Source organism: Phyllostomus hastatus, unplaced genomic scaffold, assembly GCF_019186645.2.
Source record: "Phyllostomus hastatus isolate PE091 unplaced genomic scaffold, TTU_PhHast_1.1 phas_scaffold_317, whole genome shotgun sequence".
Classification (NCBI taxonomy): domain Eukaryota; kingdom Metazoa; phylum Chordata; class Mammalia; order Chiroptera; family Phyllostomidae; genus Phyllostomus; species Phyllostomus hastatus.
The window spans coordinates 15,376,236-15,400,708 of NW_025334023.1; the positions used below are offsets into that span (position 1 = coordinate 15,376,236).

Sequence of the window (24,473 nt, forward strand, 5' to 3'; positions counted from 1 at the left end):
CTGACATTTGGAAGCTTACAGTATATAAGATAAAACAAGTTTCTAAAATTTTAAACAATAGCCAAAGACAATGAACACTTTTGAATTTACAACAAAAATAAAGAAACATAGACCCTGTTTTACCTTTATCTGGCCTTTCTCACATGGTTCGCTGCACACAGATCTGATGATGGTGCTTTTCTTGGACCACACTTCATCATCATCCATCTTTAACTCACCGTTGTCCCAGCTTCCAACATTGATGTAATCAAAATAATCTTTTCCCATTTCTTTGAAATTCATTATTTCATACCTTAGGGACAAGAATATAATAATTACTCAGCTAACAATAGAAAATCTCAGCTATGAAAAAGCAATACATTTCATCCCAAACTATGTATCTACTGTCATATCAGTGATACTGGAATTTTCCATGACTACACTAAGAATAACAAAAAACCTGTATGTTTCACTTTTTCTTCAGAGACCAATTTAAAAAATATTCAAGTCTATACCTGAAATAGAAAATAATGCCATGTGAGAAGGTGACTTGACCTTAGCAGGATAAGAGACAAGTTTTGAAGTAAGTTCAAGAGGTTTAAACAAGTACTACTGTTAGACTTCTAAAAATGATGAAAAGGTTTTCATCTTCACTCAAGGAAAATAAAATTTTCCTTTTCTAACCAAGTGAGAAATTTGGTAAATTTTAATATTGTCTTCAGGTATAGGGAATTTGGGGGTAATTTGAAAAGGGCCTGATTTTACCATTATTATTTATTCTTAATCAATGGCTAAATTCATTCTGTAAAGACATTTACAGGAGTGATATTTAAAATAAGCCTGAAAATTGCTTCTAAAGTACCTCATGCAATGCAAAAAATCCTGGGATATACTAGTACCTTGTGAATTCTTTGCCCTTATTAGGTGTTATTTTTATTTTGAGTATGGGGTAGAGATATAAAGAGGGAAAATTGATGTGTGTGTCTAGATGATTTTTCTTCCATGTAAGAACATTACCACAGAAGCACTTCTGAAATAACTTTTCAGTCTGAGGACATTGGAGAAGTGCCATCCCTATGTCCATTCTTGTAGACATATGTTGGGGTCTGCCCTGCCTGGTCTCAGGAAGCTGTAACCCCCCATGACTTAAGCTGAGTGAGAGACCCTCGAACCAGGAGACACTAAGGAGACACAACTTATTCCCCTGGCATGAATGCTGCCTGTTCTGTGCCTGGCCTCCAATGCTTGATCAGTTAGCCAATGATGGGTAAGATTTCCCAAGGAGGGAATCACTTAAGACAGGCATGATCACGTGGAGGCCTCAGGGAAGGACTTGGGGGGCTATAGAAATGAAGGGGTGATCGACATCGACCCCTGTCCCCCTTGGCTTCATCAGAACCTGAGTCTTTGTTCTTAGTTGTGAGAAATCCAAGTCTCCTGGCTGTCTTTCTATCCTCTACACAACTCAAGCCTAAGGAAATAGCAGGGATGGTGCAGTCCAGACCAGAGATGGTGGACCCTCGGGGTAATCAGGCCTGGGACATAGAATATGCAAGATCCTGTGAGATCTGCTTGCTGGAGGATGCTATTGAATTAGAATATGAAGGCACAGGCAGGAAACGAAACTAGCCTTTTATGTCCTGTAGTCTTTTTGGGTGATAAAACACACACTCTCAGCCCAGAATCCCAGCGGGAGATCTACTAGCACCTTTGAAAGCTACCTATTCCTTTTGATCTTCCCTGCCAGACTGTATGTTATCCACAAAGTGTATCTGTATTCTTAATAAAAGCCTGCTTTGGTGGGAAAGTGGCACTCTCTCCACTACAGAGGGTGGTCATGGCACTTTCCACTAGAGAGAGTGGTTGTTTCATCCCTATTTCTTCACAGGACCCAGTTGTCCCTGTGTATGTTTTTCTCCTGTTTCAACCAGCCATCCACAGCATTCCGCTGTCACTGCAGGCTGGTGGCTGTATCAGACATATCTATAGGTATGTCTTAGTTTCACAAAGTTTTCACATTGTACCCTATGACTTTCCCTCTCAAGGTTTATAGGACTGGAAGATGGGCTCTTATAAATACCTCCTGCAACCTCCCATGCTCAGCATATTTAGTTATGTGGAAAATGACATGGATGGAAAACTTTCTGGCTTTTGGGTTCAAGTTGCCAGATTAGTATATTCAGACTAATGCTCAGGACATATATACTAAGACCAGTCCTGACATCCATCTGTTTGTATGCACATTGTAAAATGATACCACTCTGTTTTCATGCCCAATCACATTTTTTACTGTACTATTTTTTTTTCAGAATGTTAACTCATTCTTAAGTTTTTGTTGGCTGTTCAGTGGCTTAAGGATTATTGTACCGTGTTGTATTTGTAGTCGGTAACAATTCTGAGTAACTGTCTAAATTCCATTTCTAAACCAAAAGTATGATCTATGGGAAACAAAACTGAGTCCTACATCTTTTCACTGCCAGTTATCTCATGGCTACTATATGTATACAATGAGTTGAGCCATTAGAACAGAGAACATAGACAAAAAGAACTCATGGATTATGTCATTGGCTACTTCAAACACATTGGCCTTCTAGGTCTTCAAAAGGTTCCTCTGTGAGCATGTAACTTTTGAACACTCTAGGCTTGGAGGCAGAAAGAAATGCTGGTGTCAGGAGGCTTCTTTCTTTGCTGCTACTGATTTGAACAGTTTTGACGGTTTCATTGTTCACCCCCAAATGAGCCATCACTCCCATTCTACCAATTCTTAACTCTGAAAAAACCTAGTCCCAAACATCAATTTTACAGATAATGGAACTGAAGCTCAGTGAGGCTAATGAGTATGACCAAGATGCAGAGCATGCTGGTAGCAGAGCCAGACCTAACCTCAGCCTTTAGGCCCCACTGTGCTCTGGATCTACTCGACAGAGCTACGGGATCAGCTTCCCGTTGTTTAAATATTGCAGAAATCTGAACTACTCCACATTTTAAGGCTCTTATAGCTATATCCATGCTTTTTTTGTTTCACATAGGGAAAATGGTAAAAACTGAAGGGATCTAGATTTCAAAAAATAAACATGAAAACCCTTTGCCTCCTTCAGATCCCACTTTAACTGACCAAAATTTCAAGTTGAAATACTTGAAAAAAATTTTTACTTAGTTTTATATATTGTTCCAAGAAAATCTATAATATATTTTAACCAAAAGGGGAAAATATTCTATTAAAGCATAAATAGAAACTAAAGGAAGGCAGTGCTCAGTTAAAGAAATAACTCTGAAAATTGGAGCAGGCTTCCTCAGAAACAGTGAGCTTCTGAACTCAGTCAAGGGGCTGAAGCAAGACTATTGTCAGAGGAACTGAAGCATCATTTGGTGGGGGGCACTGTGCAGATTATTGGATTTACATGGCACCTAGGGCCCTCTCAGTCTATAATTTGGGTGCTGAGGTGCTTCTTAAAAGAAAAAGTTTAATTCTTAAATATGTGATGAATTTTCTATTGGCCAACATAATGGACACTCCAAGCACATAATAGTCTATGCCTTTGGGGTTATATAATCACAGATTATGGTCTCTCTTTAGAGATCACAGAGTTGGTTTCAATCAAAACTTTAATGGTAACTTTAATAATGAAACCTTTCAACTGTATATACAGAATCACTTCAAATGTAATATAAAGATGATGAAAACAATTTAATAATTCTTCTTATGTGATGATTAGGCCTAAGGTCTGTGTAGTGTCATTTCTCTGTTACTAATGGTCTATGTTACCTTGAGCATTCCTTTTCCTTTCTCTGAAATTCAACTTTCTCCCAGGGAAGTTAGGACGTTGAAACAGATCATTTCTGTGGTCCTTTTATGGGCAGAGCCACATAACAAGAATCAGTGTGCAAACCAGTTCAGTATCTGCAAATTTCTAGTGTTCTACCCTTGTTTACTATTTGTCACATTTGTTTTTGTCCATTTGTTCCTCATTTCCTGACTTCTTATGGAATAATTGTGGTTTTAGAATTCCTCTATTGACTTTTTAAAAACTTTATTTGTATTGTTTACACTATTACAGATGTCCCCATTTCCCCTCCCGCTTTGCCTCCCTCTGTCCCCCAGCCCTCATCTGTCTTCCTGCTGGCCATCACCACACTGTTGTCTGTGTCTATGGGTTATGCACATATGTTCTTAAACTAATCCCTTCACCTTGCATTAACATTTTAGTGGGTGTTTAAGGGATTACAATATGCATTTTAAATTTATCTTAACTTCTACTTAAAGTTAATGTGCCACTTAATGTAAAATATAAGAACCTTACCCTTGTATAATTCTATACCCCTGTCCTTCATGTTGTCAAATATTTTGCATTCACATATTTCACATTCATTTGTAAGTTCCCCAATATAATGTTAAAAGTTTTGCCTTAAATACTCATTGGTCTAACATAGATTCCCCATATTTCCTCTGTTCTATTATGATCCATCCAAGGCCACGATGAGGCCTCTGAAACCTTAGTTTCCAATGAACACTATACCAGAGGTCAGAAAAATTTTGCTGTAAGGGACAGAGTAAATATTTTGGGCCAAAGGAAATTATCTCTGTTGCAACTTCTCAACACTGCTCATGTCATGTGAAAGCAACCATGAACAGTATCTAAATAAGTGAGTGTGAATGTATTCTAATGAATCCTTATTTACAAAGACAGCAGACTCGATTCTGTCTGCAGACCATAGTTCGCTGACCCGTGATCTATATGGTTGACAGTAAGTGGTAAAGGTCCATATTTCTAATTTATAAATCTTAAATCTTTAGAGCTCTGAAAACTAAAGTTTTTTTTAAATAATTCACTTGGCAGTATAACATGACCCAATCTGAACTTATCGAGTGACAAAACTTGACCTACACTGTCATGAGTCTATTTATAGTCTATTTATCACACTCCATGTGAGTATTCGTATGTTTTGCTGCAGAAATATTACTGTGTTGATTAAGAAGTGCTTTTCCACCATATGTTGGAAGCATTAGAGGGCTGCATAACCTTTTGTAAATTCAAAACTTTTGAATTCTCTAACACACCTGGCACCAGGGGTTTTGTTAAAGCAATGTGAACTGACAGTAGTCTAATTAGACATGAGGTATAAAAACCATGATTCTAGTTTACTCTCCAGTGACCCACAAGTGTGTCTGCCTGAGGGCGGTGGCAGCTTCTCTGTGATGCTGCCATTTTAAGGGAACACTTGATCACTCCAGGCTCCTCTGGTTTGTTGCCCAGTTTGGAATGTCTCTGATCCAGCAACACTGTAGATTTTAATCCACAGAAGTAACAACATAATGCATACAAAATAATGGCTTTTTCATTGTGATTCTGGTTGATTAATTGGCAGCATGTTATATATATGGTTAAGGGGTGAAGCCCAGCATACTGAGTAAAAATCTTGACTATCATTTACTAGACTGTGTCTTTGGACAAGTCATTCAACCTCTGTAAGTCTCTGCTTGTAAGCCTTTAGCTGAAAAAGAGAATAATAACATTACTTATCTCAGGATTAAAATGCAAGGACTTATTGTTTGACTAAGGACACACACTCAATAAATGTTAGTTCTATTTATTTTGTAAATATAACTGGATTAGTTGGAAAAACAAAAAGTTGCAAACCACCTTTTATTTTCTTCCCCAAGTCTGGCTCATGCCCTCAGAGGCCAATTCTGATAATTTATTAATGGGCTAATATAATACCCAACCTTAGTAATACATGGAAAATCTGTAAACAACTGTAAATTCCTACAAATTGTTTGTAAAATGTTACATGTATTGTCAATGAGAGAATAATTATAATTTTTTATCTTAATTTTAAAGAAATTCATGTCCCAAAAGAAGGCTAAGAACTAAGGTTGGAAATATGCCCCATTACAAGCATATTTGGAGGATTGTAAATGAGATAGTGATGTTCCCTCCAACTCATTAAGGTTTCCCATCGGGATAGAGCTAAACCATTCTTCACTATCCGGTTTGTGGAACTGGCTTGGGTATATAATATGGAAATGCTTTGAATTGGTGAAGGTGTAATTATCAAAGTCTGTGAACAAGTCCCAAGATGATGTCAGTACTGTAGGGATACACAGAAGAATGATAAATCCCTGCATAGATACCAGAGCATAGGCCTTGACCTTAGTCCAAAGACTGAGCTCATTGGTCCACCTGCCCCAAGAAGAGTTACTTAAAATGCCAAGTTACTTTAACCTTGGGAAAATGTTTGTATTTCTCCTCCCCACCCTGAATCCTTCACCCTCTTGCAATGGATATACTGAGTAGCCAAAAATTAGATAACCTCATATGAAAAGTCAGTTAATCTTAGCTAATGGCTTGCCTGGAGCAATAATCTTCATGTTTCTAGAAAAGAGAAAATATCCAGCTTTGCTTTTAGCTTCATGACCTAATACTAGTTGTCACTTGGAAGTTCCTCTTGTAAGAAGATAAGAGCTGCAGCAGAGACAAGCTCCAGCTTACCTCAGGGATATGGAAAACAAGCTAAACCAAGGAGACTGGCACAATGTGTAGGCACCTGGGCTGCATGTCATGGAGGGTCATGAAACCTGCTTGGCCACACTCGACTGCAAACGTATAAGGTCATGCTCTGCAAGGAGAGCTGTCAGCATAATGTATTACTGGAAGAGTACTTGGGATTTTACAGCTGGAGACCAAAGGACCCCAGTTGATCTAGAGCAAGGCAGAGTGAACACTCAGCCCTGCTACATCTTCGAATACCATTTCAATAACATTATCTCTCATGGATTAGATATTCCATGTATAGAGTCACTTAAGAATTTGGAGTATGAAAAAGATTTGAATTCTGATAAGTTTGAGGTACTTAATGACTTTCCCTGGAGGCTCACATATAATTATGAGTAAGTTCATATTTTCAGGCTCCTCTCTATAAGTAATGGAGGGTAAAATTTCAGAGAAAAAAGGCAATTTAGGCCTTGAGAAAGGAGAAAGTGCTCCTGTTAGAGGATAATAAAATAAAATATGACCTATAACTCACTGTAGGTACAGCAAACAATATAACAGCACCTCATGCCTATTTCTGGATTATTGGAAATTGAGTTGTTCCTGTTTCAGAATAGTTCTATGACCCAAGAAGACAACGGAATACATGGAATACATGGCAAAGAGAACTTGCTTTTGATCATCTGTGATAATGTGAGCCTCCTGCCTCTGTGTTTAGATCTTTGAAATGTGGGGATGATTCCAAGACCGTGCTTTACACATCAGCATCCATACTTTTCCCTGGCCACAGGAAATAGGGCTCTACTCACTTTGTGGTGTCAGAGGTAGTCAAACACGGCCAGGATGCCTGGATAACCACAAAGGAGAGAAACAGCACCTCAGGATCAAGAGATGTCTGTTGTTCAGGCTCTATTGTCTAGAGGGGAATTGAAACAATACCTTCCTGGAGAGTCGCCATTCTCATCAAATAGGATTGTATCTCCAGAAACTCCAGTAAAGTTGGTTTTCATTAGGGAGTCCAAAAGCTTCCGTCCATCGATAGGCTTCATCGCATCGCAGAGGCCTGCGTAGCCAGGGCAGAGGGACATCTGCATGTTGTGGAGCCCATAGGCCATGGAATAGATTGCATTGATCACAAATCCCATTTTGGAATCTTGAACGTGATGTGTTCTCAGAGTCAGAGAACCTATTGGGAAACAAATTAGGAATTAACTCTGAGATTTAATTCCACTATAGCGATATCTATGACTCTAAATAATTAGAAAATGCAGTGGAACGATATTAGAGTTAGAACCAGAGGCAATACTAAGACCCAGGAGCCAACTACTATGCCTAATTCTTGTCTTCTATTTCCAGGTTGTTTCCTCCAAATCCTGAAGGACCTGAATCCCCAACAGTATCAAGATTCAGTTACCCCATTAACAGAGTCTGGGAATGGATATAGGATAGCACTGCATTTCTCTACCACAAAAGTTATCATAAGGATGAATTAATCTATCTTGAGCTGTGCTGTGATAATATACTTCCATGATTTAGAAATCCTCAACAAATCTCCAAATCACCAGGGAAGCAAACTTGATCCCCCATTATCTAGCCTCAACTTACCAATTTAGATTTTTCACCTGCCACTTTGAACCTCAAAGTATGTGCTCTCCATAAACTGGACTGTTTGGAAATTATGAAATATAATATTTAAACACAATTAATTCATTAATTAATTCCACAAACATTTATTGGAGTCTGAGCATACATAAAGCTGTGTGGCAGGTGAGATGGGAACTACAAAGATGAATGAACGCAGATTCTTCACTTAAGAAGAAACTTGTGCAATAATAGAGATAAATTATCTAACTACAGTGAAAGGCATAAGGTGATAAATCTGTAATATAAGTGGAATCAAAATCTATAGAGGCCCAAAGAGGGAAATTGACATTAAAAAATTAACACTGGGTATGTGTTATTGATTCAGGAAAAATGGAGTGAGTGACTGTTTCTTCTCACTGCTCAGAACTTGCTGTGAGTGGGGGAAAATGTTGAACAAGATGGACATGATTTTTGCTCCTGTTTTCTTAGAGTCTAGAGGGCAGATAAGCATCTGATTTGGCAAGTGCTGAGGAAGGCCTGAATCAGGAGGGACACCAGACCCAGAAGTTCACTAAACCTGGCATTATGGTTGAGTGTAAGCTGGAAGAAGAGTAGGAAAAGAGTGTTCCCAGCATGTCTGGAGGTAAACACACTAGATAGAGCACATTTGGGAAATTTCAGAAGATTGCAATGGCCAGATTATGGAATGGACAGTGAGAGAATGGGGAGAACTGAAGTAATAGAGAAGGTAGGACTGATTAAGCTACTGTAAGTTTGCTATACTTTATTGTAAGAGCATGAGGATCTTTTATAGTGTTTAAACTGTAAGCAATCTGATAAGATTTATCTTTTAGAAAGACCCATCTGGCTACAGTATGGAGAAAGATTTAAAGGGCTATAGGAGTGGAGTCAGGAAGACATGTTAAGAAGTAATGCCACAATCCTGGTGGTAGCTGAAAATGACTTTCACTAGGCTAGGGGCCAAGGTTATGGTCATGAGTGTTTAGGAGGCAGAATCCCTTACCAGGTCCAGTGACTGAAGAATGCAAAGGAATGAGACAAATAGAAAGAGCATAGTAATAAGGTGAAATGGAAGCCCAGGTAATGACAGTTTGTCATATTGTGAAAAGTTTTCTTTAAGTGGAATAAAAAGGAACTCTCCAAAGATAGCATGGTTCTTGATAAGTTTTTAAACTCTAGAGATATATCATCTTATTCTTGATTGCTGGCTCTCTAAGTTTCCATGAGCAGAGAGGACTGCTAGGAAAACCAGCATGGTTCATTCTGACATAAGGGTAAGATGAGGAATCCTGCTTCTTTCTCAAGATGACACTGGCCTCAGGCTACCAACCAAACCTTACAATGTCCTTCTCTATGCTGAGTCTATTCGTATTTCCACATTTCTTCTCATATTGCTGGAAACTCCATTCCTCTAGGTGCTGTCAAATACTTTGGTGGCACTTTTGACTCCTCTTTTTTCTCTTCATAACTTCTCAACTCCTATTTGATCTATTTTCAAAATGCATCCAGAATTAAACATTTTCTTTCTAATCTACTTCTGCCAGGTTCAAGATATATAATTCCCTGCCTGGATTATAGCAACAGTCTTTTAACTGGTCTCTTTCCTATCTTTGTCCATGTGGCTACTTGAGCTGATTTTCAATAAAATAGCCAGATAAATTCCATTAAAATATGTCAGATCATGATGCTCCTCTGATCAAACTTATCAGTGGCTCCCTTATTATCAAAAGTAAAAGTCAAGTCCTTGCAATGACCATGAAAGACATTTGGAGTTTGGCTCATGGTGCTCCAGCCTTACCCTGTGACTCCATTCTGGCTACTCTGCACTTACATTATTCCTCTCTAGCCACACTGACCTCCTCCCTGACCCTCAGACATACCAGGTGTGTTTCTGCCTCAAGGCCCTTATACTTCCTGTTCTTTCAGCCTGGAATGTTCTGCCTCAGAGATCTACAGAACCTGTCCCTCCCCCAGTCAGGTCTTTACTTAAATATTGTCCTCTGTGAGACTTACCTGGATATTCTGCCTAAGTTGCATTTCCACCTCACTCTCCCTAACTCCTTTCCCAATGTTATTTTTTTCCTTACCACCACCTAAATATTGTATTTATATATCTGCCTTGTTTGTTGTCTCATCCACCCACTGAAATGTAAACTCTGTGAGAACAGGGATTTTTTCCCTGTTCTGTTCATTACTCAGTGCTTAGAACAGTGCCAGGCACATAGTGTGTCCTCAATAAATATTTGTTGAATGCATTAAAAAAACTGTCCCTTCCAACTAGACTATCCCTTCTATTTTCTTTTCCTTCCTGACCCTGTTAACACTAAACCGACTTATTTTTAAAGACTCCAAGAGCACTTCCTTCACAAAGCCCACCACTATTGCAGACACTAAAATTAAGCTTGTCCTTCCAAACTCTTTATTACTTTCTCTGTACCTCTCTCAGGCACCCTGTGTACCATACTATAGCAATGCAGGTATACTCAGGGGAAGGAGAATTTGAACATCCAGTCCCTAAGTCAGTCCATCCCCTACCTTCCTCTCCTTAACTCCCTAAATAGAGGCAGAGTTACTCACCTGGTTGATTCTATTTCCCAAAAACTGAATGAAAATAGGTCATCTTTGGGGCTATCATAGGTGCTTGATCTTGAGTCTAATCCACATACTGCAACTCAGCCTCCAAACCCATGGTCATGGTTTAGCAATAGGTGTTTTTTTGTGTCTATTAAATGGGTCATAGTTTGATTTTTGTCCTTTTATTTTTCATCTTCTGAGCAGAATTGGGTTTAAATTCCTGCTTGTGTCTTCCTAGCTCTGTGACTTTGACAAGTTACTTAAATTCTCTAAGATTAAATTTAGTCATTTGTTAAATGGCAGCCTTTATCTGGCAAGGGTGATATGAGAATTAAACGTTTACAAAAGTCATAAGTACCTCACACAAAGCCTGGCAGAATGTAGGTCCTTCATAAATAGTAAGTATCTTGAAATATAAACCATAATAACCTTTAGTCACTCTGTTTTGTGGCAAAGACTTTGGAGATTAAAAGCTAGTCAAAGGTCTCATCTGATGCGAAGCTCAGTGGAGCTCCCGGACAGTCATCTTTCAGGTTCTCTTCCTTATTTTTTTTTAATGCCTTATCTGCGATAGACAGCAACTGGCACAAAAGCAATTTGAGCCATATTCATTTGCATATCAAATCACAGTGCTTAGGGCATGGTTACTGTACTATTTGTTGAATTGAATTGGGAGCAAGAATGAATATTAGCATTTATTTGGCAGTTTTCAAAATAATTTTTGTGTGTACCAGTGATGTGCTTCAATACTGTATCCAAACTGTAAAGATAAAGAAACTGAGGTGGAGAAAGGTTATGTAGATTTTCCCAGGTCTTACAGGTAGTAAAAATCATAAGTAGACAAGAATTTCTAGTGCTTAGTGTTCTCTTTTTCTACACAGCATTGTTTTTCCCTGGAAATATGTACTCCCTGAACACATATCTGTATCCGATACATACTGTATCACAGTTTTAAATAGTTTAATTAAGAGTTAAAATTAGGGCAAAACAAACTAGTAACAAGATTGGATCTTTCCTGGAAAGTGCTGCTTCTGTTCCCTCCAATAGCACCCCCTGGTGCTGCCTAAGACCTGAGTCCAGGAATATACAAGAGGAGCTGAGCAAAAACAAGAGCTTGAAAACCAAAGAAAATGTTTGTGCAATGTGTTGACTCATTTGTTATTATTGAGCACCTGGGAACAACTGGCCTATTAGGACAGCATTAGGGCTTTGTAAAAGTTCCTTGTAACTGAATATTTTCCCTTATCATCCAAAGATTCCAAATTTAAAAAAAAACTTGCTAGAAGAAACTAATGGAGATTAAATTAAGACTCTGAAATTTCTCAAGTCTTTTTGATAACGTGTATTTTTAAAGAAGAATATTTTAAGCTGTTTTAGCATTCAGGATGTAGCAGGGGTTCAATTCAAAGACATTGAAGTTTGACTTCTGCCCACTTTCCAGACATTTTCCTTTGTTAGAAGGAGCAATTAATAGCAGAGGTCTCACCTTAAGGGAGCTGGCAGAGCTCTGCTAAAATATGTGCTAACAAAATAGATACTTTACAAAATGCTTTAATTTCATAAAACTCAATGAACTAGGAGCTATTTCCACTATAGATGAAGAACCCAAGGAAATCAAGATGATTGACTAAAGCTCTGGCAAGCTTAGCTTTCTGTGTATAATGAGGAGTGCTGTTCACATTTAAAAGTAATTAATACAATAGACTCAATGTTTGTAGATGTGGGGGCATTGTCGGTTAATTAGAGAATTCTTCTGCCTCATCTCTTCAGGCTTGGAACTCTGTCTAGCTCCATCCCCTTCCTAACTCCACGCACTTCTGAAGGAGGTGAATCTGCAAGATGTCTTGCGCTATGTTAGAGAGGACATGCCAACTCAGAGCAGCAGAGCACAGAGGACAGGAGGACAGATTCTGGAACCAGCAGCTGGTGAGAATCACAGCTGTGCTTCTTATTAGTTATGCGACTTTGGCCAAGATCATTAACCATTCTGTGCCTGAAGAAAATGGGTTTTGTAATAGTATCTGACTGTTTTGAATCTTAAAATATTTTGATTTTAACTGAAATGGTTTTATACAAGGATTAAATACGTTTATACTTACAAAGCATTTGATAAAATAAATTAATTTATGTCACTTGGTTCTGTTACCAATGCTCTGGTTTGTTTCTCTACATTCAAAATATAAAGATCTGGAAGAAGTATGTTACCAAGCAGAGACATTAGCCAGGTCGCATGTGCCTAGTGTGTTTATTGAGGGGCCGTATAATATAAGGCTTTAGACTGTTTTCTCAGAGAAACACCACAAACTGATTGGATCCAGCTCAGACAGTAGACTCCTGTTTTACTTTCAGATCACTTCTTTAACATAGACATGCCAGACTATTTTACTGGCTGTATAGGGTTCCTTTGTATGGATATAGCACGATTTACTTGTACTAATTCCAGAATGTCTTATAATTTTCTCAACAGCCTCCTAACATATCTCACTGCCTCCAATCTTGCCCTGCCTGAGTTTCTGTATTTCCAATGTAGATATGTAGAGAGTAGTCTTTCTTTAGCACAAAACTGATTTTTTAGTCCTTTATCAAAACCATTCAGTTGATAAGCAAATTACACTGTAAATGCCTTTTCCTGACCTTCAAGACCTTTCTTATTCTGTCTTCAATTTACCTCTTTATTCTAATCTGTTATACACCATAAGGATGAAGATTTTGCATCATTGACAGAGGTGGCCATTATGTCTAACACAGCACCTTACACATAATTGACACTAATAAGGCATATTAAGTATGTGAGTGAAGCCTGATATTTCAAAGATGTCACCAAATACCAGATTTGGTCCTCAGACTATCAAAATATTTTACCAGAGCAATTGTTTCTTTGTAGAAAGATGCTAAACAAAACTAAATAACAATGCCATTTTACAGCAGGATTTGCCAGGTCACCCATTACTATTAAGCAATCCTGTGTGCTTTTACCAACTAATAAAACTACATGGCAAAAATTCTGGTCCAGTCAAGATGGAGAAAGCACTCTTCACTCTGTTTGAATGCAGCTAAAAACCCTGGGTAGAATGACTTTCTGAGGATCCTAAACAGTAAATGAATGGTAACTGGTGGATTGGGGAAGGACACCAGAATTCATAACACCACTGAGCCATGCATGAGATTCTTGGATCCCTATTCTCTAGGACCCCGTGGCCTGGATTCAAAGGCAGCCCAAAACATGAACCATGAACCAGTCCCAGGGGCAGGCAGAAAGAACACAAAGAGGAGCTCTCTATTTCTGGTCTGAAGAATGGGAAGGGCACCCTACAGGTCGGAGAGAGTGGGAGGAGTTTCATTTTTCTTTTCTATTTGTTCGTTTTCCTATGCAAGCCCCCAGGCTTCTCCACAGAGGGGATGGTGGTGAAGGCAAATGTGGCTTGGCAAACACTTGTAACTTAGGGTGAAACCCCTTGTCTGTGACCAGAGAAACTGTGTTCGCTGAGTATAGAGAAACTCCCCATTGCTTTCTCCCTTCCTCTAGCCTCTCCCCACTTGGCTCCCATGGAAATCTAGTAGAAGAAATAGGAAGTGTGAGGCAGAGGTAGAAACTAAAGCCTCAGATTTCTACCCAGGGGACCAGGAGGGGAATGGGAAAGGTTGGGCACTGGAGTGTCACAGAGACTATGGAGAGAGGAAGAGCTCAAGAAAGTGATCCCCAATATTTGAATACGAACTCCCAGGCTCCCGCCTGAGCTGTGTAGGCATGGATTTGACCTCAGTCAGCATACCAAAGTTTTGAGATATGAACTGTGGACACAACATTGCCTGGGTCCAAGACTGGCGACTCTTTGAGGCACATGTGCTGTGGACTCTGATGGCACTGCACAGGCTTGGACAACCACCCTGATGGTGGAATCACAGCCCACAGAAGGTGGGGGTGAACCTGAAACTGGAAGCTAACCGGGGTGGTTTCCTATATATTTTAAATTAACATTCTATGACATAAGATAACATTAGATTTGAAATGTCTAGAATCATGAGATGACAGCTGGAGTAAGGGACTGTCCATGATCATTTGGGACAGTGCTGGAAGGGTCCCACCACCTTGTACTGATTTTCTGTCTACATTTTCGAGCTCCCTGCTCTCCTTTGGTAGACACAATCTTTCTTGAGATGTCTCAATAAAACTAAGTTATATTCACTTCCTTTGTTCTTGCTTTTTAGACCCTACAGAGAAATTCTGGGTCATTAGTTAATTTATTTGTTGATATATTCAGAGTTTAATGAAGTTACTGATTAAATAGACACTTACGGAGCCCTTGCTGTATGTCAAACACTGTGTTTGGTGCTGGTGATATAAACATGAGTAACGTACTCCTCAAAAAACTCAGCATGTAAGGAACATGGGGGCTTAGTGATAGAAGTTTGTGTGTTCCAAGAAATTTTACCTTATTAGGCAGATTCTAAAGTCCTGAGTGTGCATAATAAAAGGGCTCATTTTATCCAGACTTCTTTTCTTATTCAATAAGAAGGAAGAAAGAGAGAACATGCTAATGACTTGGCATGTTAATGTATGAAGGAACTGGACTTCATTCAGCAGTGTTAACTTTGTTCAAGGATTTTTTTTAGAGCCTACTACAGGGCAGGCCAATGTAGGCAAGAGGATTTGTGCCAACCCAAACTGGCCAGCTGCCCTCAGGCCCGATCTGAGAAATGCAAGAGGGAAGGATGGTTGCTCTCTGTTTCTTCAACACTGGATTCCTAATTCAGAACACTTAACATTCAGTCCTAGTTTTTCTATTGTTTAATCAAATCAGAAGACCCCAAAAGGATTAGCAGACACTAAATCCCCCAATCTGGAATGACAATTTAATTTTACAGCACTCAAAACATGTTCTTTAATTCATCTGGGGAACCGGAACTTTGAAGCTTAGTAGCTGTTAAACAAAGGGAAATCAGACTGTCTCAAAAAGCAGAATAAGAAAATGTCTGAGGGACAAGAGACCTGAGAAAGCATCTACTCTAGAAACTGCAGACTGGAAGCCCCTGGGCTAAATTCTTTTGTTCTTGTTTGGCCTAAATATTCTTCTGTGGAAATTTCACATAAGAATCCAGCTTTGTAAACTCTCTTGAAAAACCCAGATGTCACAATAACTGGCTTCACCTTCTCACATGGCAAATATTGACCTGCCTCTATTTTTTACTTCTTGGGCTCCTATACTAATCTGCTCCATTAAACTTATTTTATAGATGATGGAAATAAGGTGGAGGGAAGGAAAAGGATTTCTCTAAAGTCATACCTGGTCATAGCTGGCCCAGTACATGCTGTGTCCAAACTCTTGGATTAGTGCTATTTTCATGTGGGAGGTAAAGGAAACCATGATTTAATATTGTTTTCAGCAAGTTAACTCATGACTGTAGGCTAATGAAATTGGCAAATTAGTTTGTGTCAGTCCTTATGCTCGAAACTAAAAGACATTCAGATTGCTCTCATTATTTCCTCACTACCTACCAGTAGAGAAAGAATAGTAAAGAAAAGCAGGCTTTATGGGAAGGAATTCAAGTATTTGCTAGAAAGGAGATTATAAATTGGGAAGATGCTATTGGATAACATACTGTAACATTGCAATGAGGATGAATTACAGTGAAACAAATTCTCCTGACTCTCATTTATTTTCTAACTCTACTCATTCCTCATGCATATGGCAAATGGATTCCAGTTTTGCTCCGAGGATGGCAGCATAATTTGTTTCCTGCCGTGACAGCAGGGCAGAGCATCCTCCAAGACAGAATTAATCTTCTGCCATTACCTGCTCCCACAGAAGTGTGTTTATACCTCTATTACAACACATAATGCTTTCTGCCATACATTAGAATTATCTATGTGCTTGTCTGTGCCCACCACAGAGTATGAGCATTCTGAAAGCTAAAACGATCTTGTTTATATTGTATCTTCCACAGTTCTTAACACTGTGGCATAGAGTATGCAATTTATTCTTTTATTTAACATTTATCAACATGTGCAAAAGCTTCTAAACATACTAGAAGATTCAGAGATTAATTCAGAATAGACAGTCAGGTCTATGCAGACTAAGCCCACATTGATCTTATCATTGTATTTTCAGCACCCAGAGCAGTGGTCAATATTGTCAAGAATATATTGGCAGGTCATATGAATGATGAATAAATATGAATAGATTTACTGCATGGAATTAATATATAGTGGGCCAGACTATGAAATTAATGAAGACACAGATAGCTTCTTGGGAGCACATGTTAAGATTAATAAAATAAAGGACTAGTTATGTGATCTAGGACTTGGAGAGAGACTAGTGATGTCATGAATGAAAGATTAGTCTATGGAAGAGCAGAAGTAACTAGTGACATTCCATAAATTACCATCCCCTTTCTTAACACTGTATGTGCCTCCTGTGCATCAGGAAGCACTGGAAACCCAGAGTTGTAGCACTCCCCTGTAGAGACACTGGTTTTGATTTTCTGCAATGTCTCCAGTTTATAACTGTGCTTGGAATACGGACAGTTGACCTCTAAATGCTGATGTTGAAAAGGAAATGATCTCAAGAGATGTGGAAAGAAGACATCTTCAGGGAGCTATAGAAGCTGAATAGGGATTATACATTTCTATGTGCAGAATGCCAACTTTTTAAATTTAAATGATTCACCATTAAAAGCTGGTTGGCAGCCCTCTGATGGATGTTATTTCAGCTAGCATATCTCTTTCATTCACATCACAGTATTTTGAAGAACTTCCATATGGTGTATAAATGAAGGAAGAATTCCATGGGGATATAAAGGCTGGTGGATATGACATTATTCAAAAGAAGATGTGGCAAAAAGCCACAGTATTCTCTTTATTACACTCAGACCAAATTCCAAGACCTGCCCTTTCCTACTTGGCTTTATCTATCTTCATTGCCATTATTCTTTTCCATTTTAACTGTGTTTTATAATATTTCCTACAGATGTGGCTATCTCATCTTTATCTGATGGGCTTCCTATCATTTTTCAAAACAGTTTAATGGTAACTTTATTGTGAAGTCTTGCTAGAGTTTCCCAGTTGGATTGAGTAATTCTTTTTTCAGAGCTTCTTTATTGGGAAACCAAGACAAACAGTAACTGCTTGTAGAGTTGTGAGAATTAGGGACAATAAATCAGAAGTCATGACTCCGCAACAGGTACTCAATGACTAGAAATTCATGCTGTTTTTGTTGTACACATAGTACAATTTATATGCAAAAGATCACTAGAAGAGTTTAATAAATTCAGAAAATTTCCTGTCCCCACCTGTACAAATTTGAGAATTATAATGTTCTTTTTACTCACACAATGTTTATACTTCTGATCATAAGGGATGCTAAAAATTTAAGTTCCATTAAGACTTTTACTTCTAATTAATATAATGAGCATGCTAAATGAAAACCCAATCTCATATAATAAGTACCATAGTTGAAATTAAGTAGAAAATTGAAAAAATGAATTATATTACTGTATATAAATTTTCTGCAAAGAGTTCAACTACAAAATGCAGAGTTCACAAATTGTACACATAGAAGATTAATTATTATGTATATTACAAGAGACTTGATTAGTGTAAAAATATTTATATAAAATGTTATACATTGGATTTTTTAATAAAAAGTCTATATGAAGCACCCTCTTCTGGGTGTACTAGCTACTGTACCATCAGAACTAGTTTTTAGTTTATAAGCACAATAATGCCACTTTTAACCATGACAATGGTTATTTTCTATAAACCACTTTATTCTGAAATATTTTAAAGTTAGTTATTAAAGGATAAGAGATGGGAGAAGAAAGTATCCCACAGATGCTAGATGCTTAACATTCATGGTCTCACTTAATTCTCATGGCAAACCTGTAAACTAAGCATTGTATTCTGCCTCTGTTTAGCTGAGAAAATTTGGGCTCAGAGAGTTAAAATTAAATGCCAATGACATATAAAGCTAAAACATGGTAAAGTGGAATTTCAAACTCAGTTCAACTGGCTCTATAGGCTGACCTTTCTGTGCCTATACCTCCCTTAACTTTTTATAAATGTAAGAAGGTCACTTTGGCAAATGTCATTTTCTGTTACTTGAAACTGAGAATAATTATTTCTACTAACTTCTGAGGGTAGCACTTAAAGACCAAATGAAAAATATGTTAAAGATTTTAATTAATAATAATGGGTAATGTTTATTGATAAATTATCACTATTCTAATTTAACCATTATAAGTCTTACCATTAGGCTTGTTTTTAAATACAAAGAAACTGAGTTTCATATATGTCAGAAATATGTTCTAAGGCCAAACAGATTGAAAACACATCAAATTGTAAACCATTGCTAGTATCTGGACTGAACACTTTTCAAACACTCCAGAACTGTATTACATAGAGAATCTTGGGGGGTGGGTATAAACCATTCTTTGAAACATTAACTTTCTTACCACCTAGGCTCAGTCCCAACTTAACTCCAATCATCTATCCAAACAGCAGACAGATACAACACAACCAAGGTTTTCTCCAGTGAACTGGTATTTAATACCCATGTTAGAGTCAAAATCTAGTAACATGGAAACTAAACTAGATCTCTAGACTACTCAGTGATTTTTCTATGTTCATCACTCTGTAAAGTTCCAAATTGGTTCAATGGTGGCTCAGTGTTATCAGCTAGACTAATTATTTGAGTTCTGATCTAAGTATTGAAATTTATAAAAATTACTGATCTGGTTCTATCTAGTGTTCCATGTGTTTGTTTTGCATTTATGGAGGGCAGCACAATATACTAAAAAAGAAGATAATTTTAGATGCTTGGATTCAAATTTTAGCCCTTTATTTGTCAGTCATATGCCCTGGCCTGGGCAATCCAGTAAACCTCACTGAGCCTTAGTTTGCTCATCTGTAAAATAGCAACTACAATAATATCTGAGGATTGGGACAGAGCAGCAAGTGAACAAAAGAGGAAGAGGAAACCTTGAACCATTTATAATTGTAAAAATAATATTATTATTTTATAATCTGTAAATTTTAGAGCAGGTTATACAGTTCTCTAAAGAATTTGTGAGCTGGATCATCTGGCCTGACACTCATCCAGAGTGAAGCAATTCAGAGCTGAAACATTACTGTCCTTTGGAAAGAACTCCCCCTTGTTACCTCTAATTGCTGCTGGAATTCAAGGTGGGACCTGCCCTTGGTTGTATAGTAACCATGGCTCTATGTGAAGATGTTTCTGCCCTGTGTCTGAAATAACACTTCTCTTCTTTGCATAGTCTCCAGGATTGATCCACATTAAAAAAATCACAATGAGAAGCTGTGGAGTTGAAGAATAAAATGATCCACAAAGACATTTCAATTATATATAACAATCTCTTATTTAAAAACATTTACTAAAATATCAAGTTTAAAAGGAAGGAATGAAGATAAACAACTGCTTAAATACACAGTTCAGCCTACCATTGTGCATATGCAGTAATTTGACTACAACCTGGACTTTATTTTCTTTGATTCCTGGGATCACCAGCTCCACACAGGCTCAGAGCTGCACGCAAGAGGCAGAGGGGGTGACTAGAGAGGGGAGGGGACACCTGTCACCTGGCCTTTTAATAAACATGTAATATACATCCCTTTATTCATCCAACAAATATTTATTGAGCACCAACTGAAGCTATTCTAGCCAGAGTTTTCAGCTAATATTTGTCAAACACCTTGTGTACTCAATAATCTATAAAATTATCTAATGGCTGCAGAGAAGTCATTCCCATGTGTGTGCACATGTTAGCTTATTTCAGCTATACAGCCTGAGGCTTGAGACTGCTTTGCTATTTACTGGGCGTGTATCTTAAGCAAGTTATTTAACCTTACTAAGCATTTTTGCTTCATTTTTTAATAAAAGGACACTAATAGTAGCTATCTCATAAGATTGATAGCAGTGTACAATGAGTTTGTGCTGGGAAAGTGTGGGTAGGAATAGAGCCTAGCAAGCAAGGAACTGCTTATTAATGTTAATTATGACAACAATAATGATAATGAGACCACTTATATCATTCCCACTTACTAAATTAAGCTATAGTAATCTTCATTATCTAGCTGCATAGAATTCAAATCCCTTCCCTAATTTTGATGAGCTCTTTATTACACCTGGATTCTAGAACGCTGTAGAATCCTTTCACTGGTAAAGTTGGAGTAGCTTTGTCTTCCTATGTTCTCCATTCCTGGGTTGCCAGCTAATGGAATGCATCCTAGGCTCAGGAAATTGGAAACACCTTCCCTGAAATCAGAGAAAGTGACATAAAGTAAAAGGATGGCAAGAATTTATTTTCAAAGAAGCAAGTTGTAGGGTCCAAATGCAGTTATGCTCTGGCCAAACAGCTGAAAGTGGAGCTTCTTTGTTTCCTGGCCCTAGGGAGCTGGTCAAAGTTTACAAACCTGGTCTCCCAGCTACCAGTAGATCCTAGGAGGCCTCAATATTCTTCCAAATAACAGTATTTACTTTTATTTATGTTTATTTATTTTGGTTAAGAGAGCCAATCTAAAATTGGTTTCTAGTGATTACAACCAAAACCTCTAACATGGGACAAATTGTTTTTGGAAAAGAAACCTGTTATCAGCTAGACAACTATTTACTAATTATTTGAATTTCAACTATTAATTTTTATAATAATTACTGGTTTGGCTCTATCCCATATTTCATGGGTTGTATGGGCACCTGCAGTCCAACAGAGGGAAATTATTTAATTTTATATTAAAGTAGAGCCATGGACCAAAAGATTTCCTGAGCTGAATTATTTGACAAAAAGAATGCAGGCATAAAATTCAATTCACTAATGTTCCTTTCCCTCATCCAGGTTAGCAGATGCCTGGCGTGATGGAAGCTGATTTCACAAGGGATCGCACTCTCCAATTACCTGTGACTATTTGAACCACTTAATTCAGTTTAGAAAAAGAATCATCAGATATACTTTCTTCTTTCTCATCACCAGCTGAGGCTTAATTAAATATTACATCAGAGCATAAAAGGAAACCTTGGTCCATGCCTGATTTTTTACCTCCTCCAAAGAAGGAGGTAAAATAAGAAGGAAGGAAAAATAACAATAGAGAAACTGGTATGAGAAACTGAAAATTTCAGGCATCCAAGGAAATTCTACTACAGAAAACTTATCATGTGCTGCTGAGAATCAGTTCAAACACCCGTTTTATTTTCCAAACCTTCTGCATGATGTCCAGTAGCAGCTAGTCAACCTGGCTTAAAAAAAAAAAACAACCCAAAACTCTTTTGGAGCAATTTGCTATATGAGGTCTGTCCAGAAAAAGTCCAGCCATTGTTAATATAACTGGAACAGTGTGCATGACATCGATGTATGACATATGCTCACTGGCCTGCAGTGATCGCAAAACCCTGCGGATGGCTCATTGAAACACGAGAAAAACATACAGAGACAACCAGGTCCTGTGGGGAAGTAGGGACGGAACGGCCACTCTCTCTATTGGGGAGCACCCCATTTCCATTCCCAAGCAGGTTTTTATTAAGAATACAGACGTAGGGGGGCTAAGATGGCATCAGAGTAGGAAGGAGCAGATTTGGCTTCCCTCTGCTCAGGGGAGAAAATCCTGACTGATCTATGGAGTAGAGAAGGAAGCAACCAACATACTTCAGCATATGTGAAAATAGGGGACCAAGGATTGTGGCGGAACCGAAAAACCGGACTCTAAGAAGAGTGCTGCAACAAGGTAGGGTCCCAGGGACCAGCATGTGGTCCGGGGGCTGCAGCCCCAGGCCCAGGGCCCACTGCTGGGTTTGCCACAGAGTCCTTGGAAGAGAGCCGGGACAACTGCTCCCTCCCCAGCCAAACAAGGTCTGAGCGGCACTGAGAGGAATCCAGGTGCTAGCAAACACACAGGGGCTGTGAGCACCTTTGGAGGCTGAGGACACCGGAGAGGCTGGGTCATGCAGCAGGCCCGACCCCCACAGTCACCGGTCTGGCTGGAGAGTTCTGCGGTGGGAGAAGCCAGGCCACTGTGGGGAGCGGCAGGCTTGAACAGGAGGAGTTTCTCAAGAGGAAGGAGTGAATAGACAGACACTGTTTGGAGAATTCTAAAGTGATCAGTCGCTCCAGCCTCACTGCTACCCAGCCGTGGGCGCGAGGGTGAGAGTGCAGGGAGAGCATCCCCATACCCCAGTCCATGACAGTAACCCTGGGGAAAGACCTGATTCCCACACCCAGGGTGCAAGGCTGAGGAGCCAATGCGAGCTCCGCTGGCCCAGGAAGAAAAGCCATACCAATCACCCCTCAGCCTGCCGCAGCCAGCAAGAGCAGAAAAACCGGTTTGGCCACTTTGAAACCAAGAGACTTTTTAACTTGATTCTAATTTTTTAACAATTTTTAATTTTTAAATTTGTATTGTTTTTATTCTCTTTTGATTTCTTTTTCCTCTCTTTCCTGATTTCTTGTTTTATTCCTTCCTCCTTCCTTTCCTCCAATTTCATCTCTTCTTCCTTCCTTTGTCTACCTTTTCTATTTTTACTTTTTTAAATTTTTTTCTAAATACCTACAAGTGAGACAAAATCCTGGGTCTGTGAAAAGACCAAAGTTGAACCCAAAGATGGGACATCACAACAGCTGCAACAGTGAGATAAGTTTCACTCTGCTATTACAGAGAACCTGCAAGTTATTCCATATTTGTATTATTATTATTTTTCCAGTATTCCTACATCTTTTTAAATAGTATTTTTGTATCCCTCTTCTTTTTGTATAGTCTGCTTTGCTAGGCTGGATATATTGTATTATCTGACAGCTTTCCCCTGATATCTCTTTCCATACTGTACTGCTAATCTACTGTCCTTTAACTCTCCTGTGTCCCATTAGCACACTACTCAAGGTTCTGTACTCCCTATTCTGGTTACCTAGATCTCATAGATTCTGTCATATGATTGTTGCCATAATATTATTGTAAATAACTGCTGTTCCATGCAATTGTAATTACCTCACAACACCACCCCCCCAAGATCTTAGCCCATTTCAAAGTTTCCTGAACTCTATTACTGTAGTGGTTAACTCTATTCTCTCACACACTACACCTATTTACTATCCTTTACTCTCACATTACCTCAGAATCTGACTTCCCACAACCTCCCTGCTTTATAGATCCAACTCACAATCCTTCCTTCCCCAACAAGAGTGTTATCTTCTTTCAATCCTTTCTAAAAATCAGCTACCTGGGTGGAAGATCACAGTTAACTCTATGCATAGTCAAAGGATCTCCTATCTCTTCCCTACTTGCTACTACTGTAAATATCATAGAATTCTCTGTTGCTGTCTTAAACCATTTTGCCTTCCCCCTTCAACTGATGACAAAAAAGAATAGGTGGAGTTGGTGAACACCAGGATACCCACTGGAAGAGGAGGCCCAACAACAAAGGAACCACTAACAGATAACAACAGAAGAAGGTGAAGGAGGGAGTAGTAACCACACAAACCTCAATCCAGGACCTATCTGGAAATACAACTAAACGGTAGAGACAGTACCCAATACAAACAACTGAACAAGAGCAAGAGAGAATTCTTTAAACCTTATACACATGGAAGAACCAGCTTCAACACAACCTGCCCTCACCAGCACAAAAAAATACAGGAGGTGGTGTACAGAGTGACCCTCATTTAACCAGCTGGTGGGAAGGAACCACCAAAGAAAGACTCAACAACAATCAAAACCCAAAGGCAAACACAATGCCAACTTAAATGACAGCCCAAGACCAGTGAGCTTGGGAGATCAAGGAAACTGCACCACTGAAACTTACTGCTATTCTACTAAAGAAGTTCACA

General features: G+C 38.7%; 1 protein-coding gene across 3 annotated transcripts in view; it reads right to left on the bottom strand.

Moving 5' to 3' along the window:
* The window catches only part of GRM5 (glutamate metabotropic receptor 5), a 475,017-nt gene that overhangs the window by 88,026 nt on the left and 362,518 nt on the right, over positions 1-24,473 (bottom strand). For all 3 annotated transcript variants that reach the window (XM_045818291.1, XM_045818292.1, XM_045818290.1), the window contains exons 5-6: positions 7,410-7,656; positions 124-292 (exon numbers count right to left, since the gene is read on the bottom strand). In XM_045818291.1, coding sequence (XP_045674247.1) covers positions 124-292; positions 7,410-7,656 — 416 coding nt within the window. The remainder of the gene's footprint in view (positions 1-123; positions 293-7,409; positions 7,657-24,473) is intronic.